The 27,146-nt window shown below is 38.9% G+C and overlaps 1 protein-coding gene across 8 annotated transcripts in view; it reads left to right on the forward strand.

Moving 5' to 3' along the window:
- The window catches only part of DENND1A (DENN domain containing 1A), a 206,678-nt gene that overhangs the window by 54,613 nt on the left and 124,919 nt on the right, over positions 1 to 27,146 (forward strand). For 7 of the 8 annotated variants that reach the window (XM_063353015.1, XM_063353006.1, XM_063353010.1 and 4 more), the window contains exon 5: positions 4,454 to 4,573. In XM_063353015.1, coding sequence (XP_063209085.1) covers positions 4,454 to 4,573 — 120 coding nt within the window. Of the gene's footprint in view, positions 1 to 4,277; positions 4,369 to 4,453; positions 4,574 to 27,146 lie in introns of those variants that run through there. The other variant, XM_063353012.1, reaches the window with a different exon arrangement.

A 27,146-nucleotide genomic window follows, 5' to 3' on the forward strand; every position in this document is an offset into this window, starting at 1 on the left:
TTTTGTTTGTTTGTTTAGCTTCTACTGTGAGTTATTTTTGATGGTTTTATTAAAAGAAAAAGCATTGAAATTTTGAAAGGATGCACCACTGCTCATGTCATCTACGAGCATCCTTTAATTGGCTAGCATCGCTTGTCTTGGGTCAGCTAACACTGAATGGGTTTGATTGATGAAATTGACCTTAACTGTGATTAAACTGCTATAAATATTTTTCTTATTTCAATGCAATCTGTGATATTTACAGTAGAAACTGATTTTCTTTATAAATCAACACCCATTTCTAATACGACTTCTTGTTTGAACCATTGTTCAATTTAAAAAAATGATTTTCATTTTTTTCCCCCACCCAGAGGCCAGCTGGTATTTCTTAGTTATCTTGACATACTGTTCACTACTTTCTATGAGCGGAGATGAAATTTCACTATGCTTCTCTGGAGATAGGAGTCTACATAAAACTGCTGCTCCACTTTGTCCTCCGGTGTGGAATCTGGGGCTGGAGGCAGCCGAAAGCCAGAGTGGGTCACACGGACGATACGGTCTTTCAACCCTCCAGGTGGTTCCTGGGGATCAGGGTTGAGAGACATTGGTGAGGCACTGCTGGAGACAGCTATTATTACCAGTGCCTCTGCTGTACCTAATTTGTACATAAAAAGAGAATTTAAATATCCTGGGCTGTCAACATGAGCTGCTTAACCAGTGCTTGTTGACTTAGGTGACCTTTAAAAGCCACAAATACTGCTTATAATTTGGAATCACTTTTTGCTGATCATCTTTTTCCTTTCCTAAGTGGAGGGAGCAGGGAAGTACTTAGATATATTTTTCTCATGTATGTGTTTCTAGTAGAAATATTTATGCTTATTATGTGTAGATTTATTGTATCCATGGGGTTTGTTTGTTTTCTTGTTTTTTGTTTTTCCCCAGCAATATAACATTTTGAGAGATAGAACACTGAAAACCCATATGGGGTGCAAATGAGAACATAATGAAAAGTGATTCCCATTTTTGGATTCACTTGTTTGACTGAATATCACAGACTGTCAGTGAAAAGACTGTAAGCCAACCAGTTTGAACATAAAGGGGAGATTATAACCCATAGTGTACTTAATAATTTAAATACTATTTAAATACTCCAGAAGGTAGAGGATGTCCCAAGTTAAGGATATGGCAGCTGAAGATGTGTGTGCCACTTACCTTCTTGATGTAAAAATAGACACACACACACATGCAGAGGTGTGTGCATAGGTGTATATATAAATAAATAAATAACTGTTGCATTCCTCTATGATGTAAATTTGACTTAGCTTTGAACTGTGTGTGGGACTTAACCTGCCAGTTCAGCAAGAAGGTAAAATCAGTCTTATATCACTGAATGCAAATGAATTTAATGTGACCATGGTAAAGAGAAAAATGCAGTGCATCTTAAGTGCAAAATGTTTGTCAGGACTTTTACTTGGGGAAATTTAATTTATGTAACTACGTTCAATGTTATGTGCAATATTATGCCAGGCTTTCAGTGGAAACTTCTTGATGGCAGAAGTGTGCTCAATGGCACTTGAGTTGAGTCTTGCTCTTCTGACTTAGGTGTTAAACAGTGGTATTTCTTTAACAAGCACTGAGAAAGGACATAAGTTTTCACCTACATGTGTGTCTCTTCTAAGGCTGCATATTTTATAAAGCATGTGGAAAAAGCTGAGGATGTACTATTGCCTCTGCCAGATCACAACCTCAAATGATGATAGGACACCCAGGTTTTGAGGCATATTAAAATCTTCTGTATAGCTGGTTGTTCTCTGTGCTGAAGGTTTTGGCACTCATTGATACAGACTCTTAATTCTTCTTATATTGATTCTTTTTATATATATTGCCAGTGGTCAAAAATCACCAGGGAGTAGTCGCCCCTTCCTTTTGGCAGTGGCCCATGAGTTTTCTGCTGTTATGGTTGCAGGATCAAGGCAGAGAGGCAGTTCTCCAACCGCAGGAGTGAAAACTTGGCCTCAGTCAAATTTCATATCAGGATTTGTTCCTGTCAGTCGGGTATCCCTAGTGGAAGGGGATTTTTAACAAGTCACTCCTCCTCTCTCCCCTTCCCTCCATCCCTAACTTCTGTCTGCCCATTTGGAGATGAAATTTTTGGTGGTTCCAACCTGTTAGGCTCTAAACAGACGTTCTTCCCATTTGGAAATAGAGCTAAGAATCTTAAGTATTGATATTAAGATCTTAGGAAAAGCACTTTTTATGTTGGGGATTTTATCCTTCCGTGTGAAGAATTGACAACTGAAACTTGAGCAAGGCCTATCAGACACATTTAGTTTCAGCAGATCACATAAATGCAAGGATCTTTAGGTTTGTTTTGGAGGAACTTACCAACTTGTCACAAATGTTTAATAAACAAGCTTTTCCCTGCTGCAAACGAAGCATTTTTTTCCCCCCCGTTCCATAATTTTAATTGTCAGCTAGAGTGCTATTTCTCACACATGCTCTGCCCTCAACCTTGTTAAAATTAAGCATATAATCCCCTTTTAAAACACCATACTAAAATCACCATAGTAACATTACCTCCAAGCTTTACAAATAGAACACACCACCAGGAAGGGATTTTTGGTATTCCCCTAGCAGCTCAGTGCGGTTTATGGAAATGGTTGCTCTGTTGGCATTTAGAATTTGGTAGGGTGATAGTACTTTAGGCTCTGTAATTCTCAGACTACTGAAATGCTTTTAAATATCTGTCTTTTTGTTCATCTGTGAATTTGGAGCACTTTTTCATCCTCTTCACTGCCTGTTTTCCTTCCCTGTTCGGAATCCATTGAAGGATGGTTATTTCTAAGCCTGGACAGTGACATCTTTCCAATCCAGATCCAACTTTTATTTCTGAAAGTCTATTTCTTTTTTATTCTCTCTAGGCACTGAGTGTATAAGCTCCCACATACGTTGTTTATGGCATTGTATGTGGCGTCACAGAAGAGAATACTTGCTCACTTCTCAGGCTCGTGACTGTTAATTAAATGGCCTTGAATTTAATGGGTTTTGTTGTTGCCATTGGTAGGACTGACTTGTAGAGACACACATGTAAATGCTAGTCAGTGTTCTCTGTAAACCTATAATAAACTAGAACATAACCTGAAATAAGTGTTAATTTTATATCACTATGTGGACTCAAATAGATCTAAAATTGGAATGAAAAGTCCTCTAATAACTTTATTAGTCCCAGCTTCACCACTAAATGTCAAAATTTCTGTTAAACAGTAAAACTACATCTCTACAAACTGGGAGGTGAATTGGGCTTGGTTCGTATGAAATCTACCGTCAGTGTGCGTTTCGTTAACTTTAGACAAATGTGGTAGTATCTCAAGAATGTCTTTAATTCGGTTAATAAATAGCATTTGGAAAGTGCCATGCTTTAAATGTAAAGCATCTTATTTTGATCTTATCTTACTCCTTCAAGCATCACCTATTAGTGATAAAATATGGATATGAATTATAGTATTTTTAAAGACATGAAATTTTAAATGCTGGAGTTTGAGGGTTTTGTTTGTTTGTGTGGTTTGGATCTCGGTTTTAGTGTTGTTTCTGGTTTTGATTTTTGTTGTGGTGGTTGTTGGTTGTGGGTTTTTTTGTTTTCTAAAACTGTTTTTTTGCAATTTGGGCAAATTTTCCTATAGTGATACTTTCCACTCTGGTGTGAGTGGGAGCCAACGACTAAGAATGTTATTAGTTCACTTGTGCTGTTCTTGAAGAGCCATTAAGATCTTACAGATCAGGCAAATGACTCTTAATTTTGAAAAATCATATAAAAGTCCTACAAAATTATTTTTATAGTCATGTCTGGCTTTAGCACAGTATCCTTTTGATTCTAGTTTATCTTTTCTTCCTTTGCACACCATTCTAGTCTTTCTTTTAACTGATGGCCTCGCTGCTAGTGTAAAGGAGAGTCCCCTGGCATGCTGAAGATTTTGAAGTGATGTATCTGGCATACATGCAAAATTGGTGGATGGATACTAAAGCTTCTGGAAGTCAATATCCAAGTGTTGAAGAAGCTTAGCATGTTATTAAACATTGCCTTGCTCTTGGAGTGAAGCAATTCTCATATGAAGAGTAATAGATATGAGAGAACATGGGTTTGGTTTGTATGGTGTGTACTGCATTGGAGATGGTTGATAGTCATAACCGTTTTCATTTAGAGATAAACACATTTCATTTAGAGATAAACACATGTTTATCTCCCACACTTAAAAAATGGAGAGGAAAAAAACCAAAAAACTAACCAAAAACCCTCCTCCCTCACCAAGCAACTGGTATATTTAAGTTTCTAGAGGGTGTATACTCTTGAAGTTAATTTCTCAAAAAAACTCTGCTGAAAGAGGAAATGTTGTAGGTTCAATGACTTAAACTAAATACTTTTGACACAGAGTTAGCTCAGCATTAATTTTTTCTTCTTTGCTCTTTTAATTTTCAGCCATGCAGTCAACCAAGTCGGGCAGAACTTTACATTTGTGCTTACAGACATTGACAGCAAACAGAGGTTTGGATTCTGTCGCTTATCTTCTGGGGCCAAGAGTTGCTTCTGTATCTTAAGGTAGGTCTGTGCTTTGGCTTTTGGCTGGCTCTAGGAAACAGTGTTTGACTTTGCTGTGTAACACTGCAGTTATAATTTCCAGCTGTTCGAAATTATTTTCCTATCTGGTCCTCAAAGTCACTGCTCTTCTGCAGAAGTGAGGCAAAATATCTTGCACTTTGAGTTCCTCTGTAGATAACTGTATTTGTTTGTAGTCAATGTTCTTAACAATGTGGAAAAAAAAAAAGTCTCTTTGCAGTAATTTGATATGACATAGCATGGTGGCAGCTGTTATCTTTAGCTGTCACAAATGATCTTGTTAAGACATTTTGTGGACATTTGTATATGCAAGTTTTATTAACAAAGCATCTGTTGGTAACCGAGAGAATGTCACTGATGCTCTCCACGTCCTAGAAGTTTGTACATATGAGCTTTACTCTGTCCTATTGAGGGTTTTGTGAAGTTTGCCGTAATAAAGACTGTTAGCGGAAGATGGAAACAATGCGTTTCACATAAAAGAGGCAAAGAGGCTCTATCAGTAGTTTTTGATGACCTTCCACAGACACGTTGGAATACAGTCTGCAATTTTCTATTTACACTTGGTGCAAGAAGTGACGCAAGTAAAATCACTTTTAATATCTACCAGTGTATTAGTTCAATTAAGAACTTCTGTGGATTGAAGATTTCCACGTGGCATCTGGCCTGTCTTGTTCTAAACGAATTTAACAGTGGTCTGTCTTCTGCTTTCTGCTTTTTCCCTGTTCATGGGAAATGGGAAGTTTCAGAGCAATGGCCCAGGTAAAGGTAGCTTGGAGTTACCTGTATGAACAGCCTGCTAGGTGACTGAACAATTGCTCAAGCAATCACAAATGAGGACAATTTCCTCTATGAGCAATTGTAGACATCTGTTTCAGTTGCCTCTGGTTTGCTATTCACGTGAGAGAATGCAGTGTAAGAACAAGAAGAACTTGTCTTCATCCTACGAGCACTGTGACAGAAGGGGACCTTCTGTATGTGACCCCTCAGGAGAATTTCAGGGATAACGCTGCAAAATGTAAGAACACCTATCAAGAACAGGACCCTTCTCACTTCACTGGGTTGCACGCAGCAATGCCATGCAGCGTGTTTTGGATTAATGTGTGTGTTTCAAATGAATGTGTCTGTGCCATTTGTGCTGGCACTAGGCTGGTGAAGATGCCAAATGTTTATTGCCTTGTACTTCAGCATCATACTGACGGCGGTGATCTGCTGACCAGGCCTTCACTGAAGAAGCTCAATATTTGGAGAAATTACTGTGAAATCTACTAAAATTACAAATTAATTGTGTGGAAGGCAGGGTGACGGGTGTTTTCTCAGTATCTTCCTTCATTCTTTCTTTTCTCCGGTAGACATTTCAAGTACTGTTAGCTGTGGCAATGCTGCGGGATGGGCTGGGGACTGAAGACAGGGAGGTATTTCCCTGGCTCTGCCTGTAGCTGCTGCCCATGCAGTCGCGGTGCTGAGTTACTCCCTTCGGGGAAGTGTCTGGTTACATAAGGTAACTTTTCCTGATTAATGACAAATTAAAAGGGAAACACAGTTTTAAAAGAAAACTGAATGAGGAGTAGTATGAGTCCCTTGATCTCTCCTGGATAAGAGTTCTTTGCTGTCAGCTCCCTTATGTTGAGTGAATGCCAGGAAGAAATGGAGGAGTTCTGTTGTAGTTAAATGCCTTCTGCTTCAACTCATAACCAAAAAAAAAAAAAAAAAGACTTTCCATGCAGTTACAGCAGTGGATGAATTGGGACTCTTGGCTTCATTCCTGTTGCTTCTTTCTCCTGTGAGCTAATGAGACAATGAAATTTCTTCATTAATGCAAGTGAATGTAGGTTTTAGAGGACAATAAAGAATTTAAATCAGCATTACATGGATCCACTTGCTCCCTTCCTAGGAATGCAGCACCCATTGTGGATGTGAATCTTCTCTGCTTCATTTGTACATCAAAGGATGCTGCATGGAAAATGAATGGATCAAAACATGTTGAAGAATGTGAGAATGATCCGAAAAAGCAAATGGGCATAAAAAGAATGTTTGTTTATTTGTTTTTAAATTACAGGTTGGATGGCAGCAAGCTTCAAGTATGTCTTGCTATGCTCAGTGATAGTATAAGAATTAAGTGATACTGTTTATTAGAGATTATTTTCACATGTTTATCAATCAGAGATTTTTATGGGTCTGGCCATGGTAAAATGGTTTGGAGGTGGAAAATCATCACATGCTTAGATTTGTTATTGAAGAGGAACAGGAGAAAAAGGAAATTCTTTTTACTCAGCTGGAGCTTTAAAAACTTCTGCTGAGGTCTGGAAGCGAAGTTGAAAGCTGAGACAGTACTCAGAAGGCCAGAAGTCAAGGTCTGGACTTTGAGTTTTAAAGTGACCCAGAGACTTTTTCATGTGGATGCAAAGTACGGTAAGGCGCTTCTTGGAGGTCAATAGCAGTACAATTATCCACGTGGATGTAGCTCCTGTGGCCAGCAGAAAGGCAATTCCATTTTACAGAGTAATTCTCTTGGCTATTTTAACCAGTACTGTTTTGAAATCTGCTTTTAAGATAGTTTGCATAGTCTTGTTCCTGCTGTGGATATCATCACACAGATTTATGGAAACCTTTGATTAAGTTGAAAGACTGCATCTTCTAGGTCTTCTGTGATTTTCTTTTAATGTAGAATCACTGAGTCTGTCTCATTCCGTTTCCTTTTTTCTTAACTTGATTTCTAGCTAATCATGAAACTACAATGATCAAATATTTGCGTAGCACAGAGCTGTAGAGCGCTCTGTAGCACAGATGACTACTTTCTGCATTTCAGACAGCAGAGGGCGGACAAAAGCACAAAACAAGTGTCACAGATGGGCTGGTGGGCTTTTTTGAGGTTCTAAACAGTGAAGTGAATTAAAAAAAACCCCACAAGTTCACGTACCACACATCAAAATCTCCTGGGTAGCTTGGAATTCTAGTTTAGCTTTTTCAGTGCAATATGTTATGAAACTTAAAATTTGCTTTTTAATTATTTTATTTTGCAAATGATGAACGCCTAGTAAGTTGAGAGCTAATGTCCAACTCATCTGAGTTCTAACTTGGTAATTTTAATATCCTAGAAAAACTTTCATGGCCACATTTTTTTTTTTTCTTTCTAAGACTTCATTTAAGGACTTCAGGATTTTAGCTGAAATAAAAACATCCTATTTAAATATGCATTAAGCAGCTGAATTTTTTTTCTGTTTCTAGAGGTTTGCTTTAATGTAACTTTGCATCGTATTTGGCATGCATGGGCTTTTGGGGGTGAACACTTCTGAATTTAGTGACGAGCTGTAGTCTTTTATTTAAGAAAAAAAAAAAAAAGGTGGCGGTGGTGGCAGCGGCATGGAGACATTCCCACACTGCTGTTGCTCACTCTTCTGAGACACCATCTTCAGCTCCTTCATCAGGCCTGTCCCCCTCTAGTTCTGGAATTTGTGTACTCTTGTTTCTCATCTTTTCTAAGTCCCCTGTGTATGTAGAGAGGTAACGATCTTTCACTAGGGCAAAAGAGTCTGGAAGGTGTCAGAGGCTCAGAATTTGTTCTTGATTACTATTTCCTGCTAATTGCAGTGGACTGAAAGATGATGTAAACATACTGATCTACTGATCTCAGTGATAAGGAATAAATTTACAGTATAAATTTATCCTTCTGCTTTTGTATGTTCTTAAAGCATATAGATGCTTTCTGAGTCTTAAGAATTTTGCATGCTGAGTGTCTTAATTTTCATTTCCTCATTGTTTTGACGTTAGAACTCCTTACTAGCTTATTCATCTTTACAAACTTTTCCCAGCTCCAGCTGTACTAAATTCTCCAGTAGCCGCTTTGCTGGTTACGTTACGGACGCTGTTGTTCAGGGGCTCAGCTGTATTTATTTGCCTCTCTGGCGAACTCGTGTGATCTAGAACTCTTCTGAAGCGCAGGCATTGATGGAAAGTAATATAAAAACCAGTTTTATTAGTATTGGTAAGTGTGCCAAAAGGAGTAGATTTTACAATCTGTTTCTCAAAGCTTAAGTGGACGAGCACTTTTGTACACAGGCTGCTCCTAGGGGGACAGAGTTAAAAACTTCATTGCTGAAATTATTGTAAGTGTGGTCCTTGTACTGTTTCTAACAGTCTGAAGGTGGGTGAAGGAAATGAAGATAGGCTACATAAAGCTATGAAGAGAGTGCTGAACATATGAAATTCTAAATTCTACAGAGACATTGAAACATTAAATGCCTTTTTTTTTTTTTTTTTTCTTCCCCCTCCCAGCGGAGAGAGATATCAGGATCTTGTATGAAGACATTATTTGAAAGTGCATATCAGTTTTCATTGTAGCTGGGGTTTTTGTCCTTCAGAATTTTATACATTGTCGAATCTCCAACTCCTGACAACTTTGTCTTTCTGTGCAATCACGAAGGAGGAAAAAGTTCTGCTTTAGGAATGTAAAAAATGTTAACTCAGTCTGAATACTTTTTGTTGATACCCTTATTGCAGAATGTTTATATAATGAAACTAACAAGTTTATTTTTTTTAAATATTTTTGTCTTTTGTCTTCTGAAATATTTCCAGAATTCAATGTAAGGACCCAGTTACTGATGCTTGAAAAATTCTTCAGGTTATAAACCCGTAGCATCCAGTTATTTCTTCAAATGTCTGTTTATTTTATATTTTGACTATTTAAACTTTAAAATAAGTTATATGTTTATGCACACTGATTTTAAATAAAAAGATAAAGGCAATGTTGAATGTATGGTAACCTATTTAAATGTATGAACTGGTTTAAATGTGTAATTCAGTGTAATGATTCCAGGTTACATACCATAATAAAGCGGTGACTTGAATAGCGCTATTTTTTTTTTGGTATAGACAAAAAAAATCACATGATGTTCACCAAGCTGACCCTGCTCCTAAACGTGCACTTCTCCTATGGCAATGTAGATTTGAGATAAAAAAGTAAATTCAGTAGCTTAACTGAGAAATAATATTTTTGTATTGATTTAACTGAACTTTTTTATTAAGTAGGTATAAGGCCAAGTATAATAATTGTGCTCTCCAGAACCATTTAGCAGAATGGTTTTGAAGTAACGTTCTTGCTGCTACTTAGTTTGCTTCATAGTTCCTTATTTTTGAGTTAAGATTCTGAGGCCAGTGATGTGAAAAATGGAATGAAAAACACTCTGAAATAAAAATGTGTTTAAAAAACCCAAACAAAACCAAACCACAAAACACCCCCAAAAGTCCAGCACTTCTACAGTACAACATAACAATACTAATAAAACTACTTTTAACATTGTTGAAGAAATTTACCAGGTTGTGTAAATCACTAATTTCTTAGTCTAGTCTGGATTATTGGTGTATGATAGAGTATTAAAATCTGTAAATTGTTTTATGTGTAAATTGTATTTAAATATATCTTCTAGGATGTCCCTAAGTTTGTAAAATATTAGGATTTATTAGTTTTAAAGTTATAAAGCCAGACAGAATGTCCATTAGTTCTCCATTTCAGTAGAGTCCAGCCCCCAAAAGCTGTGGCGGGCAGAAGTCCGTGTCCTTGTCCATCCCAGCAGAGAAATACGTTGCCTTGAACTGCAGTTTCTCCACAAATGTGATTTTGGTCAATTTAATGCTGTATTTGACTTGCAAAGTTTTTTTTTTCCAGATATTTTAAGAACAGCTTTGGGAGGTTTAGGTAAATGCTGCCAGACTGTACACAATCCTTTATCGCTTGGAAGGTGCTGAGGTGGTGGTTTTCTCTTCCTTTCAGAAAGGGTTGCAGCAATAGTAGCGAAGTCTTGCTAAGAGGAGAAGGTGAACACGGTGGTGGCAGTTCCTGTCTGTGGCACTGGACAGGGTGCATTGCGCCAAAGGCCCTGAGATTTGTGTGTACTTAGTCAGTTGAAAGAATCAGACTTGGTGGACGAGAACTCTCTCATTCCTGTAACCATGTAATAGGTACCTTGCTTTTTTTTTTTGTTATTAACTAGTAGAATTTCTGTTCTATCTGTTAAGCTGTGAGCTATAGCACCTATTTCAAACTGCTTGATGGAGCAATAATAATATGTCAGAGACTTTTGCCTTGCTCCAAGTTTTGTTAAAGAAAAAAAACCCACCAAAACCTCAAAACTCTGCGTAGTTTTGTTTGGTTCGCAAAGCTACTGATTTAAGAAGGTGCTATAACCATGTGCAACTCTGATTTCAATTTTACTTAATTTGAAGTTTTCAGTGGGTATTCAGCTTTTGTACCCAAAATGAAAATCGTTCTTCTGAAGTGAAATGCAGAAACATTTGTGTGGAAATCCCTCTCGGCCAAAATAGCTAAGCTCTGCACCACTCTTTTTCTAAGATAAAAAGAAATGAATCTATAATAGTTTGTGACAGATGGCAGAAAATGTAACTAACTGAATGTGATTCTGTATGGAGTTATTTGAGGTTTTTGGTGTGATTTGTTGTGAGTTCCTCTCCTCCCCCCTTTCCTTTCCTTTGATTGCAGTCTTTGTCCATTTATTCTTAGGATAGAATAAGATTTCTGAGCAGGGGCCTCTCTTGTGGTGCAAAGTGAGAATTGTTTTTAATTGAGCAGAAACATGTGGAAGGATCAGGAATATCTCAAGGGATTACAGAAAAATTCCAAATTTGTACTACTTACAGCTTGTGTTTAGAGCAGGGTCTGCTGGGAATAAATGTTAGTTAGTGTGACCTGTGACCTTAAAAACTGTTGACATGGATTTCAGCCAGAAACTAGCCACAGAACTCCTTTGTTAAGCTCATTCATAGCTCCTTGAAAACTCTAGTCAGTGAAAGTTGCCAGCTCAAATCTAAGGAAAGCAGAGCCCTTTTTTTCCCTTTTTTTTCTTTTTTTTTTTTTTTTTTTTTTTTCCCATGCTTTGGAAACAGTGGACGCCCCTTAACCAGCAAGACTTCTTTAATAGGACTGCATCGCCTAAACTTGATTGGAATTGACAGCTTCCTGGCTCAGGCTTGCCAACTGGCAGGGCACTGATGCATGGGGGACAAACAGCTTTAAGGGCCTGTGTACCACTGTTTGTGTGTGCGCCTCCCAAATGTAACACGCTTCTGTTGTGGTACCTTCTAATGTAAGGAGAAAAAAAAAATAATCCCAAACCCTGAACACTGCTTTTAGTTCTGCAAATCTTTCAGTTCTTTTGGGGGAGAAAATTGAATATTTGTGTGTGGGGGGGTTGTTTTAAAATAATTGTCCTCTCGTCTTCTAGAATTTTCCCTCTTCACTGATTTGGCCAAAAGCCACAGAAAAATATTTACACTTGGGGGGGAGGGAGGGAAGGGAAAGACATTTGGATTTTAGAATTTTTACTTTTTTTTTTTTTTAAAGTGTGGCTGTATATACACTCTAAAGTAATATATACTCTCTATATAATATATAAAGTAATATGTGCTCTGAAGGGTTAAATTTACAAAACCTCCTTGTGCACTCACATCTTTACAAATTTTTCCACTGAATGGGTTTTGTGCGTCTTCAGCTGGTTCTGTGGTAGGATTCATTATTTGGCCTGAATGAAGGCTTACGTGACTTAAATTGTACTTTTGAAGTAAGATGTACCATCACGTCAGGAAGTTGTGTTGCTGCTGTGTGTATCTGGCCATAAGAATAGGTACAAAACGGGATGTGGTAGGAGAAGACAAATTTTGGTTAATTTTAAGCTAAAAAGAAGTATGCAAAACAAAGTAATCGTCATGAAGAATCTTTGCGCAGATAGATGGTATGCTGAGATAAGATATCCCAAATTGATTTCCAATGAAATGTTGTGCTGTTTCTCTACTGTGGGGTCCAGTCCTGCTGATTCAATATCCTCTGAACGACCTGTGCTGTTAAAATACCCAAATATTGCAATTTCAATTCAGGTATTTCTTAAAGGCTTGATTTTGTGAAAGTGCACATTGTGTAAGGCTGATAGGTCTTTTGGAATATCTTCCATAGGTTTTTTTTAAAGAAGAAAATAGTAGATGCAAAGGTGAATCAACCTCATTCTCCTGCTGTTTCCTGGGGCTGGGCAGGAGCTGCTCCCTGTAGCCATCCTCTTCCACTGAAGGCATAAGATTCTCGCCCTTTCCTTAGTCTTCATCATTCTTTTTAAATTGTTGTGCTGGTTCCTGCAGCCTCAGAGAGCTGGCCTTCCCACTGAACTAATTCCTCATCAGCTGCAGTGGTTTGGGCCACTGGATTCCACCCCCTTTGCCGGCGTTGCCTTTGCTGCCTTCCTGCGGGTACCAGAGTGGCTTGTTCATGGTAGCGAATCGAGTTGGAGTAATGCAGCTCAATAAAAACTTGAGCCTACACAAATTCTTTAATAACCTTATGGAAATTATTAAATCCTTTCATTAGAAAGATTGATATATTTATTTTTCGTTGTTGTTGTGGTTCTAAGATGTTCTGTAGCTGGTGTTTGTGAAGGAGTATTTGCAGATGAATAAGGAAGGACATCCTATTCTCACTTGATCTGGATGAAAGTTTGGAACATTAAAAAAGCACAGATTTATAATGCATGCTTTGAACTAGTGTTAATAGGAACTTTCTTCTGTGGAGTATACAGACTATCACATTAACGACAAATAATTTAATGTATTTAGTAGTAGTCTGATATATGGGAAGGCTGAGCCTTAGAATTCTTCTTGTTAACTAAAAATTCTTACTGATTTGCAGCTTCTTCGTGCTTTGCATTTTTCCTTTGCGTACATAAAAGTAAATTAATAGGGAGTCTATTTTGTGCCTGGTAAGAAAGTAGCTAGACTACTGTTTGGTGTGGATTTTATTTTGTTTTGTTTTAATTTACTGTACAGCAGAAGAAAAAAACCCTCTCTGGCTGTGTGCTGCTTTGGGGGAGATGGAACTCTGAACTATAGTCGAAGCTTTTGCCGTTTTCCCACTCGTGGGTTGAACGTGGGGGTGTTTCCCTGGTGTTGGTATCAAGAAGAGCAATTACTGGGGTTTGGGCGTTTCGTTTGTGTCATGTCCCCCTCTCCCCTCCCCAGTCTTACCATTGATCTGGGTGGTCAACTGGAGCTTTAATTTTACTCTCTTGGGGTGAATGGGAAGATGGAGAAGGGCAGCAGCACAGAGAGCGCCACGGTGCCGGGGCTGCTGGGTTGTGTACCCAGCTCCTGTCTGTGAGCGCTGCGTGAGCGTGGTCTCAGCACCGGTACCTGAAGACCTTTTACTTTGGCAAGCTGAGTAAAGTAGATGTTGGGTACTTTTTCTTGGTAAGGTTATGTACACTTAGCTCATTGTAGCCTGCAGGAGATTAGTGCTTTTATCCATTTATGTAATTTTATTTTATAATTACTTTTTAAAAAAAGTTTACATATAACCCACTTTTTTGAAAGGAGAGGAAGAGAACTGATAATGAAACTAGGCTTGCCTACAACAGAGGAAGAATTTATTTTGCTAATTTAAAGCTGTAATTACAAGTCCAGGCTGTAAGCAATGACTGCACGTGACCCCAGAGCAGAGATATCCTTTAAAAAATCCCTCTATATCTCTCTCGATGTATCTCTTTAACCTGATTTCTTCCCTTCCCCTTTTTGCTGTTAGGCTTCTGTGTGGACACAGAAAAATATTACTGTCTAATTAAATAAGAAAAAGTCTGGACTTTATGAGGATGTGTGTTGAATAAAGCAGTAATAAGCAAAATCAATGTTTTGCTTCCATCTGTATCTATATGATACTTCACGCCCTACAGAAAGATGGTTGGTAATGGCTGGAAATGATATGGAAGACTTTTGGAAGTCTGTCTGGTCCTTGTGGTGTATCGACCCTGGAATCCCTGTACTTCTTAAAACGCTTTGGAGATGAAAGAAAATAGCAAACTGGTTCTGTTAGACATTGGCAGAGGCCACAAAAAAATACATGTATAAATCATGAGAAATTGGATCTCTCTGATTCAACAGTACAACAAAATTGTACCTAATAAAAATGTTGTTATTGAGCCTCTGTCTGCCGCCTTCATAGATTTTTTTTTTTTTTCTTATTGTTGTTATTATTTTTTTAGCAGTGGATTCAACACGTGCACTGGGTGTAAGTCAGAGCTGGAGATGCAGACATTGCTGGGTTCCTTTGCACGGAGCTCAGAGAGACAAGAGGAGAGGGCAGGCAAGGCTCGTAGCCAGAGTCTGACCTTCTTTCACAGAAATTCGAGTTTCTTGCAAGCTTTAACTGTAGCAAAACAGTTCGACTTCCTCTGCTGTGTATGACAGGAAATTGATCTAAAGTGGCTTAGAAAATGTGAGAACGCCACGAATGCAGTGTGTGGGGTTGGAAGGGGTCTCCTGTTGTTGCAGGCATTTTGCTTTAACTTGACATGTTTATAAAACAGTTTACATCTTAAAAGTTTAGGGTTTTTACCCCTGCTGATTTGCTTAAACAGACACTGGCTTTTATTTTCGGTTGCTTGTCAGAATATATATGGAAAAGTGATGAACCTAGTGAAAAGAGAGCTTGACATCAATTAAATTTATCTATCTGCTTTTGTTTCTTCTTTCTGATACACTGTTTCCAGTATAGTTTTTCCAAACTTCCTGTGGTTTTTCTTTATTGTCCTTACAAGTTTTACAAGATAGAGATGAGCTATTTAAAAATACTGTTCCAGGAAAAGAGGAATTAAATTTTGCATTACATCTGCTCATTTGTTGTCTTCTATTTTCATCTCTGCCATTAAACATTTTTTAGACTCTAGAAACTTATTTCAGAAAGCCTGTAAGGTTGTCTTCATATCTCATCTCGCTCAAGTATCTTTAAATAAGTTTTATCTTTAAATAAGTTTTGAAGTGTCTCTCAAGTTGTACTAGCTCTCTGAAACTATATTCTCTGCAAGGCGTAATAAAATACACTTATTAAAATAGTTTTAAAATATTAAAAGCATGCGATAATGCATTTTTTCTGTCCCATCACTAAACAGCTTCTATTGAAGTTTACTCCTAGTTTTTCTTGATCCTCTTATTGACATGACCAATAATATTTGTGCTCATTCATGATCAATATGTTGTATCAATATGTTGTATCAATAACTTGTATTTTCTGTTTTATTAATATGCGAAAAGCAAGTACAGGATTTCCTCTTGGTGTTTTTTTTTTCTTTGAAATTGTACGCAACATCATAGTTGTAGCAATACAAATGCATTTTGACGCTTTGAGTTTTAAGGCCAACATTGAAAGGAGGCGATTCCACTGAACTCATAAATAATGAATTCTTATTTTCAACTAGACCTAGTTGATAAATAACAAGTCAATAGGGAATATATTAAATGACACTGGGTGAAGAGCTTTGGAGTTTGCATTGTGGTGTCAGTAGGTCTGTTAAAGGCTTTGCTAGCTGAGCTTGAAGTTTTAAAGCATGGTTGCGTTGGTTTAAATACTTTTGTTGAAACTTAAATATGGTAGAACTTTGCTAATCACACACCTCATAATCATGGACACAGAAATGGCAAGCTCCATGTATCGCTCAGCAGAAGTGGACAGGGCTGGAGTAAGGTTTTATATTTCTAGGCTTAAATGCGCTACAGCATGCTTACTATGTTAAATTCTATTTGTGTAATTATTCATAGTAGCAAAATAAATCCATCATAAAAAGGTACCAGTCTTTTTTACCTTTTTATTTCACTTCTATGTACATTTCCAAAATATTAGTGATTTGTGCTGGGTCATCTAGCCATAGTTGCAAATTATCTGATGTTATCAGTATAAATGAATTAAAATTTGAATACTAAATGCAATAGGAAGAAGACTTAGAAAAGATACAAGTTCTGAACTCTGGGTTTTTCTGTAATGACAAATGCTCTGAAAGAGGAACACCTTTGTAGGTAATGAAAGGGCACTGGTTACATTGCTTTTAAATGGATGGGGAGATGCGATGTTTTCCTCCTTGGCTGTTACTGTGCCTGGTCCCGCACACCTCCGTCCCCCACCGCCTGGTGCCACGGGCCTTGTGGCTGGGGCAGGGCATGGCAGGGCTCGGCTGCAGATGCTTTATGGAATGTGATCAGCTGGTGATGATGTTTGGAACAGAAGTTCCCCTCTGTTTCTACCAATTTTTCTCTTAGCATCCACTAGAAACAGAAATTCTTTCTGTCCATCTATTAATTTTGAGGTTTGGTCTTGATTGCAAAAAGAAAACTGAATCCTGCTGTTAGAAAATCCTGTGAAGAGTCAGCTCCAGCCTGTCCGCTCTCCCCGCCCCGAGTTGTAGAGAACACGCTTAAGGCCAGTCCGTTAAGCCGTACCTGATCTTGTCCAGCTGGGGCAGGTGCTGCAGACATGGGCACCTGGAAGAAAACATTGAGTGCGTGAGGGTCAGTTTGTTAAGATTAGGAAAATCTTCCCCACTGAACTTGCCAGATAAACTGGACTGATAAACTGATTGGTGACTGTGTATGTGACCTGGGGGAGGGGGGGAAGGTTTCTCCTGGGATGTATATATATTAGAAATAAACATGGGAAGTCAAATTTTCAGTAACCACATCTAAGTAATTTCTTACTTGTAAATAAGAGCTTGCAAAGCATATTAATATGAATACTTTATTTGGCTACTGTTCAGCCATTTTTCAATTGTTCCTAGACAGTGCTTGGCATTGGAGAAAAGATGTTTTGATTTTGTTTTTCACTATACATGTGTATATATACATCGTTATTCTTAGTTGAAAGTTTAGGTGTTATCTTTCAACACTGGTGTTTATTTCTCTTCATGTTGATTTTGGTAACGAGTCTGAGCTGTGTACTTGCGTTAATTTTGTAGCTGGATAAAGTTATACCACTTCTGAAGTTAGTAGCAGCCAGAAAGTACCGGGAGTTGTTTACAAAAGGGTCCCATCGATTCTCCTTTTCTGTGGGAGCATTCAAGCAGCAAGACCTGCACAGTCTGTTTGGCACAGTAGCCGCTCTCAGCTGGCCCCGTGCCCTCCTGCTGTTAGTCAGGGCAGAGGATGTGCCAGATCGCGGATTGTGAGGGAGCAGAGCCTGCCTGCAAATCTGCTTGTACTTAGCCTGGGGCCTTTTGGCAGCAGACTACAGCCGATTGATTTAGTTGCAATCCTTTTTCCTTAATATTTTCCATCTGGCCAACAATGACCTATAAAGACAGACGCAAAACAGAGTTTGAATTATGAGGAGCGTAATAGTAAAACGCTTCCAAATCTCACTCTAGAACCTGCACCAATGGAGCGCAGCCGCTGTCTAGCTGAGGGAAGTTTGTTCTAAAGCGCTATTGCAACAGGGTGTAAGAAAAAGCATTGTAGTTCTCAAGGGGGAAATTATGTAATAGAGAAATGTGCATTTCAGTTAAACTCGTGTTTCCCTTCTCGCTACATCTTGCTCTCTATTGATCCTGAGCCGGGAGGGAAGGGCTGTCGGCACAGGCTTCCTCGCACGCTTCCCTTGTGCGTCCTGCCCGGGCTCCGTTGTGGTGCGGTGGCAGGAGCCCTGCGAGAACGAGGGGTCGTGGAGCAGAGAAAGGGAGGACAGGGAAAGAACGTGAATACGGAAATGCTTTCAGGCGTGTGCAGTAACAGGTTTGGGCAACTTGCGTTCTAATGGTGTTCCTGAGGAGGTGATGTGTCCCAGGCTCTCAGATCTACAGGAGTGGATTAATGCTTTCCAGAATGCGCTGTTTCCACATCTGGGCTATTTGTCAACTCCTATAATTCTGGTCAAAACGGAATTCTTGCTCTGATTACAGTTATCCTAAACACTTGTAGTCCTCTGTGTCTTTAAAGTTTGTATCCTTAAAGAAAATTTCTGAACTTACTTATACAGCAGCACAAGTTATAGCAGTCCTGGCATTGCAAGCTTTTTAATGTGCAGCGTTTACACCTTCACCTCGGAATGCTCAGGGATGTGAACGATTCATGGTTTTTTCCAAGGTAGCAATAAGGCATGCACAGACTTTCACAGATCTTGTTGGTCGTAATATTTACAGGAAAATTAGAAATTGTTTGAAGTAGGAGAAAGCTGCAGAGCGTGATTCACGTTCACACTAACTACAAGCCTAAGAGGCCGGATGAATCCTCCTCTGAAGGTGCGTGTTTCACTTCATTAGCTGTAATGAAACCTGCTAAGTTAAAGGTTTAAATAAAACCCGTTCTAAGTTAAAGATGTTATTAGTTTGTCTCGCCCGTGTGGTCCTAAGCACAAGTAGTCTGTGCTGCATATTTAAACACTTGACAGTTTATTTAACGTAGAAAGGTCATATTGCAACTGTTCCAAGCCTCAGACGTTTAGAACCTAGAACTCCAGTTCCCTTGGGTGGAGAAGGGGTGCTGTGTTGTGGGGCTTGTTGTTTCTCCTTTTTGTAGAAATATCCACTTGCTGACTCTGAAAACCACGAGGTGTGTGGGGACAAGGGAGAGACCTTCTGCTGTCCTAGACTGAGTGTGCCACAGCTCCGGGTTGCTCTATGCATTTCCTGAAGCTGCTGACCGTGTAAACTAGTGCAGGGCTCTTACCCGAGAGTCGCTTCTCTGCTGACAGTCCTTTGTTCTTGTTTCATCTCGCTCTGCTGCCTCCCGCTTTTAATCACGGCAGTGGTAAAATTGGGGATCTGAGTTCATGGGTGTTGCATCCATGGAAGTGCAGTCGGAGGCACAAGTATGCTGGTGGGAAGTTCTGGTGGGAACTTTTTATTATTACTTTTTCTTTCTTCTTTTGTTTTTTTTTTTTGAATAGTAAAAGTAAAGGGCAAAATGAATAGTATAAGGAATATGTGCAGAAGGGAGAAATGAATCCTTACGATGGTTTTAGGAAAGAGCTGGAGGTAAGGATGGACAGGGAAAAGACGCGTCGTTGATACATGGGTAGAAGAAGAAAGGTAGCCCAGTTAGGATTTTAGCTGTTGTTTATAATATTCCATGCATGATTCTTGGACATCTTTTTTTTTCTCCCTTATTTGTTAAGGTAATTCTCGCCAAAATAAAGAACTTTAAAAAAATTAAAAATGAAATCCTCTTGTGTAAGACCAGAGATTAGATTTCACATGAACAATTGCTGTCATGGAGTTGTCCTGGGTTGCAACGGTCAATTGATTTAACTGAACAAACGCCAGGTAATTTTTATAGCAGTAATAAGTGCCATTAATTCTGAATATTACCTCTTGGAACAAAACTTACGATATTGGTGTAGTGAAAGTATCAGTTCTGTGCCATTCTCTGCTAGTTGGGTTTTGCTGCTGTTCTGGTATGTGGAACAAGAGCAGTATTTGCTTTCAGAATATGATGAGTAAATATACAAAGTTAGTTATGACTTCTATTTGCTTTCTCTCAGCGCTATCCTTCTCAGAGACCCAGGTTCCCTTAAACCAAACAAAAAAGCCCCTTCCTTCTCCTTTCCCCCTCCTATATTACCAGTCCAGGGCAATGCTAATTTAACTGACTTGTAGTGAACTCAAGGAGCAGTGAAGGTGTGTCAAAGGAAGTTTATTGGAGATTTTGCCAAAGCTTTAATCTTGACTGCAAGTCAAAACACTTTTGTAGAGTATCAACGAGAAGGATCACAACAAAAAATGTCAAGTGTTAGTAATACTAATGTATTGCTACTGGTGGAATTGGATGAAGCTAAGAATACTGCATTCTATCCCAGCTAGTTCACCGGTCTTGCCTACTGACCAGAAACCAATTTTACTTAATTAATTAGGGCTTCATGTCACACCTTCTTTAGTTACTGAACAACTGTAACAGAAGTAATTAAATCATGTCACTTTTTATTACCTTTGGCCCTGGCTGACTGGCTTGGAAACTTCCATTTTAGTGCTAATACAAAATGAATTAGCACATCACCTTGGGGAAAACCCGGTTCCCTGGCATCAAAAAAGCAGGGAGGAAGTAGTTAAAGTGCAAGATGGATAGATCTTCTCTTCCACAAATGGATCACTTCTGGGTTGCTGTCTGAAGGCTTACAAAATGCGTCTGTCAGGAATGAGACCGTCCTGTACTTGCTGACAGATGTCTACAGCATTCCCCCAACGAGATTACATGGCAACTTCCTCCTTCAAAAATCAAGATGTGGCAGGAGCCCTCAGGTTATGCGGTGGTAATTGGAGAAGCAGGGGCTGTTCTGAGAGCTAGAACTGCTGAGAAAAGCCGCGTGAGTTGACTTCTGCATATTGTTTCAATAGAAAACATGATTCAGCCACACTGTAATAATAGGAGAAAGGTTTTATATGGCTTCGTGGAGGCAGTGTTGTCGGGATTGTGCGTGGATCTGCAATAAAACCCTTAATTTGTGACCCCGACTGTTTATCAACGTGCTTGAGAAGAGAAAGATCTTCCTCCAAACTATACAAGTATTATTTACCTAACAGTAACTTACCTCAATGTGTTTTAGAATTAATTAGTGTTGGAGCACCAGCTTGCGTATTCAGAGAATAAAGTGATTGTGGGCAATCTCCTGTTTTAATTGTTTGCTTAAACTGATTGTTAGACAAGAAGTCTCATAAATAAAAATTGTGCCCTCTAGCCGGGGAAAGAGCCAGAGAGTTTTTTTCTGTTAATTTGTGTGTCAGGTTTTCAGGAAGTCTGTTGATCAGTTCATCAGTGATGTTTCTGCAGATGAAGAGTCAAGTGCTATCACTTCATATGCTTATTTTTGCATCTAAATGATTCTCATTTCCTACCCCAATTTTTTCTGTATTTAATTTACTAAAATGGAAAGAATCAGTGTAGTATCCTAGAACATTGTCTTATGAACACACACAGGTATGAAGCTGCATTATCCAGCTTTGCTTTTTGGTGTTGAAATGATACAATGCTGTCTGATTAAAACAAAACAAACAAACAAAAACAACAAAAAAACCACTAGTCTGGGCTCATCGGTTTTCCTCAGTATACATCTCCCCCGTGTATTTAGAAATGGGATATTTGCCATCTTGGTCCTAAAGTGTTTGCCTCTTACTAAAACTTTGCTTGTCTTTATTGGTATGATTCTCCAGGCTTTTTCTGACTCAGACTGTGGTACTGATGGATGAGGTAGTCACCCCGTGGTGTGCTTTTATTAAGTAGAAATTCCTTTCTGTGTCTCGGAAGGCAGTTCTCTCTCTTGTGTGACAGTGTGATTAGCCAGTGAAAACCTTGGCCTTCCTCCTACAATGTCACTAATTGATACTTACCTTCCATTTAATGTGACAGCTCTGATTATTGTACTCTAAACATAACTTCATATCCGAGCGAATTTTTTTTCCCGGAGCTGGGCGTTGGCCTTACATGAGGTTGGTCGCTCCAGAGATGGAAAGTGTTGGCCGGTTGGGAGTCACTTGCCCTCTGAACCTGTCACAGTCATGATGTGGGTGTATTTGAGCTGTATTTATTACACTCAGAGTTTCTTAACTCAGAGGTTTTGGAACTCAGGCTTCTTTTTTCTCCTTAGGCTTTAACATAGGTTGATGGCTAGCGACTAAGCCAAAATATATGGGTAAAAAACCCCTCCGATTCAAGAATAAAAGACCCAGGGAGAGGCAGAGATTTTAGAAAACATATCTCATGCTCAGCTTCAACTTTTAGACACGTGACGAATTTCCCTAGTAGCTGAGCAAAAGTCCCTAGCAGCCCTTCAGTGTGGCTCTTGAAAACAGATGTGTAAAATTTTCCTTCTCTTCAGGGATTTATGGCATTACAGATTGTAATACAAAGTATGTCAAAGTCCTGTGGCTTTCGGAGCTCACTGTGGCAGTGTGCTCTAACGCATTGTGCTGATAGGGAGGACTTTTGATTTATAATAAAAAGTTCATAATTCTACTGAAATTTCAGCTCAAACTTAGTAGTAGAGGACATGGCTCAACGAGCACATATGATTGGAGTCTGTAATGAAAAGGAGCTGTTTCTCTGGTCAAGGAAAAAGGATTAATTTGCATTGGGATGAAAAGGCTGTTCAGGATCTACTATTTCAACCTGTGATAGACTTAAGAGTAGTCTTTGATCCCCAAATGAAATGTGATGGGTTTCAACTGATGCCAGATGTCTCAAACCTAGTGGGATCTCTGATTGTCTGCCACATCTAGAATTCTCTCTCCGAGCACTTTCATGTGTGCTTTTAAACATGGTTTGAGAAGAGAGATTCCTTGACAAGCTAAGCCTTTGGAATCCTTTCTCTGCATTGTCACTGGTGGTGATCTTTAGGCTCTCATGCTGCCTAACACATCCTGCTTTTTTAAAATCAAACCTTGTGTCCTAGCCTGTTCTAACTACCTCATAACCAGTTTCTTTTGATGTCCAGGAAATTTAGTGCCAGTATCATCTAACTTTTCTCAGTTTAAAGCTGTTCTGTGCTCTTATTTGTTAATTAGAGCATTTTTCTTAACCCTGGCCAAGTAAAAAAGTTGTTCCATGTATTCCTGTTGGCCTTAAGTGGAACATTATTGTTGTCTTTTTAACTCCAAGGCTATTTTCTTGCACTTCATAAATCTTATAATAAACTGTCAAGCACGTCAGTATACCCATCTTCTCACCAAGTGTGCTTTATGGGATATTCTTTGCCTGTGGTTTTAATAAGAGTATAAAGACATAATTGGCAGTGTTTGCCTTGTAAATGCAAACAAAATTTTTTCTTTATGTACCTTTATTTCATGTCGCTACTTCAGTCCTTTTCTCTTGAACATGCTTGAGAAGTTTCTTTCTTGGTCTTAACCTAAAAAAACCCCGAAGATTTACAACCTTCCCTTCTGAAAAGGGACAAGAGACCTTGTGATTGTGTTTGGGAGTTTATGAAACTTCCCATTTAATCTTACCTCTACTGAAACCCGTGCAATTTTGATTTATTTTTTTTAAGATAATGCACTTGATCTTCTGGAGTTAATTACCTTGGCATGCTGGGTTTGAGAAGGGAGGTGTGCCTGGTCAGATGGGTTGATGTTAGCCGGTACAGTGAGAACTGCAGCTTTCTACTCCAGAGAAGCCTTGTGTAGTTGGGCTTGTCTCTTGTAAAGCTGATCAAATCGCACTGTTCTTTTCTTCTGTCGTCAGCCTGTGCCCCAGGCTTCAGAGATGTACATACTCTCCAAAATCTACTTACAGTTTGGCGTTTTGTTTCAGCAGACCCTAGGTTCTGTCTCTTAAATGAATTCCGTTCTCTTTTCTCTGTGTGGACCGACTGGAGAAATGTCGCTTGGCGCGTTCTCCCGATGGTATGAGTAACTTATATGTTAGGAGTTAAAAGTCTTTGTTTTTTAAAAAGGAGTGATCTACCAGAGAGAAAGCAGAAAGTCCCCAACAACCGAACGGAACTTAAAGATGTTTCTGTAATAAATTAAACACAAAATACTCAATCATAAAATTCAATAATCTTTCTTAAATTTTGCAGTGATAGGTAATTCATGAGGAAAAAAGCTTGACTATTGAAGATATTTAAAATTTTGTACATTCTAAATTATGCCTCTATTTATGTGTCTGTGAACGTACAGTTTCCTTGTACAGAAATACAGGGTGTTACGCATGGACCTATGAGCCAAAAGGTGCGGTATTCCTGTTTTCCAGCATATAGTGTCACGCTCCAGGCCCTTAAAAAGGATTCTTTTTGTATAAAATGTTTTTCAGTGAAAGTCCAAGGCATGGTTTTCATGGAAAAGCTGTTTCTTTTTCAGACTGTAAAATGATGTTGTTTTCTTCCTGCACGGAGGGCTCCTGCGAGAAGCGGGGGAGATTACTGAGCGCTGGCTTGATAGATGCTTCATGATGTTGCATACTGTAATGCTGAAGTTCTTCTGAATTCATTTTATTTACATAAATTCCACAGTGCAGCTGCACTGGCCTTTTTTTCCACCCCACCAAGGTTTTAGAGTGACCACAAAGAATCCGAGAAAGGGTGACAGCTTTGTCAAACTCAGGCTTCAGCTCCATTTGCGATGTCCCAATTAGATGTTAGCACACTAACAAAAGACCCTTGGAATGGTTATCTCGAGCTGCTCTTGCACTTTTTAGCTTGACTAAAATGTAAAATTGTTACATCATAAATCTCTTTCTTACAGTTTTCTGGCTTCATGTTGTTAAAGGGATGTATTCAGCTCCTTGAGCTGTCTTTTGTGAGAGCCGCTGCTGCTCTGTTTCGAGAGCCACTGTGGCTGTTTGGGGAGCGGTTGGGTTCAATAGTGGCATTTACTGAACTTGGGAGTCTTTGTGCGAGCGGGACTTGCTGTAACTGCTTATGCTTGGTCACACTGGGTAGAAAAACAGGAAAGGGAATGTTTTAATTGACTTTTATTATTAATACACAGTGGCAAGTCACCAAAGCAAGCACTTTCTATTGACAATTATATAGAATCATAGAATCATAGAATTGTTGAGGTTGGAAGGGACCTTTAAGATCATCGAGTCCAACCTTTAATAATAGTATATATAATATATATAATAGAATATAGTATTAAGATGCTCCATAAGACGAGATGCTCAAGTTCTGTGTGAGCCAGGGCTGTGGGGTTAAATACTTCTAAAATATGTACAAGAGTCATTTGCTTAAGCTACAGAACTTCTAACTGAATCTCCTGGAATCATGGAAAGAGCACTCAGAGGTAATAATCAAAGGGAAGTTTATAACAAAACCGGGGAAAATGCAAAAAGGAAAGATCCTATGAGAGCAAGAAAAGGAAAGGATTCGGATGGCTTTCTGCAATGGCAGAGGCACTTACAATGGATTGAGGTCTAATGCAGAGACAAAACTTTGAAATAAAAAAAAAAAAATAAAAGCTGCTGTTCACAAAAGGCTGTTGGCTGATCCTGCGGAAGGTAAGCCTGCATCTCATCAACATGCACAGATGTTGCTATGGAGATTTGTGGGTATGTGTGTATGTGTTTAAGCTTACAAGTGTGAGAATGTGTCAATAGACTGAGTCTAGAAGAGAGAATAATGATGTACTGAGTTCCATAAGGTGTAGGGGAAGACACTGGAACACATAAATGGCTGAACTGGGAATTTAGCCTACGGAAATTCCCAAATGAGCCCAGAGATGTCTTGGTTCTTTCAATTGCATTTTGTAAAAATGCTTAAGCCTTGGGTGGGGGAAGGAAAAGAAGGTGAAAAAAAAATACAAAAATTAATAGTGTATAACTGCAAGGAAAATAATAGGCATATGAAGACTCAGCTCTCTCTTGAGGGGAGGAAAAGGATGATTTTAAAAAATATGTAGTTAAGTCACATAACTTAGTCTTAGTTGTTAAAAATTAAGGTGGAATTTAAAAATAATAAAAAAGGGAAATTCACATTTTTCATGAAGGGAAGGAAAAAGTGTTTTGAGGGCTGTGCTTTTGCTAGTTACAGTTGTGTCTGCAGAAGACCACTGCAGAGCATGGCGACTGGCAAACCTCACTTCGTTCATCATCAGAAGCTGCAGTCGGCGTTATTAACTTAAAATAGGATATGATCGCTGACGTTAGGAATAATGCTCTCTGGGAGGAGCATCATCAGTTACCAGGTGCAGGAGAATGGAAAGAAGCAGAATTGTTTTTAAGTATAAATGGTAGAGTTTTATCTTTAAAAGTAAGAAGTCTTAAGATAACTGGTCTCTGAGAGACTGTAGTAGTTTTTCATACCCATTTTTTTTCCAAACACGGTGGTGGAGGGATTACCCACAGAGAGGCCTGAGTTCTGGATGCAGGGATCACTCACTTGTCCGGCAGGTATTGACAAGTACCTTGAGCCAGAAAATGTATGTTCTGCTTAGCCCGGAACATTCATTGGGTGAATACATTGCAGTTAATAATAGTAGTAATAATAAACCTCATCTTTTTTTCAATATGCTGAATCTTACTTGAGATTTTGATCTTGCACGTTACTCTCCTATGGATCTCGCGTTTGGAACAGTGATGTGGCTTGGGGTGGCTGTAGAGAATGCAGCGTATGGATACAAGTCACTGGCACCATCCCAGTGTGACCAGGCAGGAAGAGGGGTTTCACTCATTAGACCAACGCTTTGACAGGCACAAACCTGCTGGGCTCCGCAGTGATTTCACTGCCATGACTGAGCACCAGGTCATCTGTGATTTGAGTTAAATTATTCAGAGTCCCTGAAGTGAAACACCGGTGTGTTTTATCGATACGTGCACAAGTCATGCTGGCAGAAGAAATACTTGGCCTGAATTTCCTCTTCCTTCCACTTCTGTCAATCAGGAGTGCTTCCAGTGAAGTTACTGATGATACGTACTATGGTTTACGTAAGAGCCAAGCTCATTATTGACAGAATTAAGTATTCTAGGCCACTGTAGATTAGTGTACTGATCAAAAGGTCAAGAATCAGGAACTCCTCGACTCCAATCCTGGCTAATACAGACAGATTTTTCTGGGGCTGTCACTACAGAGGAGTGTGCCCATCTGTAAAATGGAAATGACTGTTCTGTTTTGCAAGGAAGGTGGCAGTTTGTTATGCTGTTATCAAAATATATAGTACGTGTTATAAATAAATACATGTTAAAAATTCCACTTCGGATCGATGTGAATGGAAGGAATAAAAGTTATGTGTGCTTACAACTCATTCTATTAGGAGAAGCTGCGTTAAATATGTTGGTGTTAGACTAGTTACTCAGTCTCATTAATTTCAAATGACAAAGATATACA

This window comes from Chroicocephalus ridibundus, chromosome 15, assembly GCF_963924245.1.
Source record: "Chroicocephalus ridibundus chromosome 15, bChrRid1.1, whole genome shotgun sequence".
NCBI classification, from domain to species: Eukaryota; Metazoa; Chordata; class Aves; order Charadriiformes; family Laridae; genus Chroicocephalus; species Chroicocephalus ridibundus.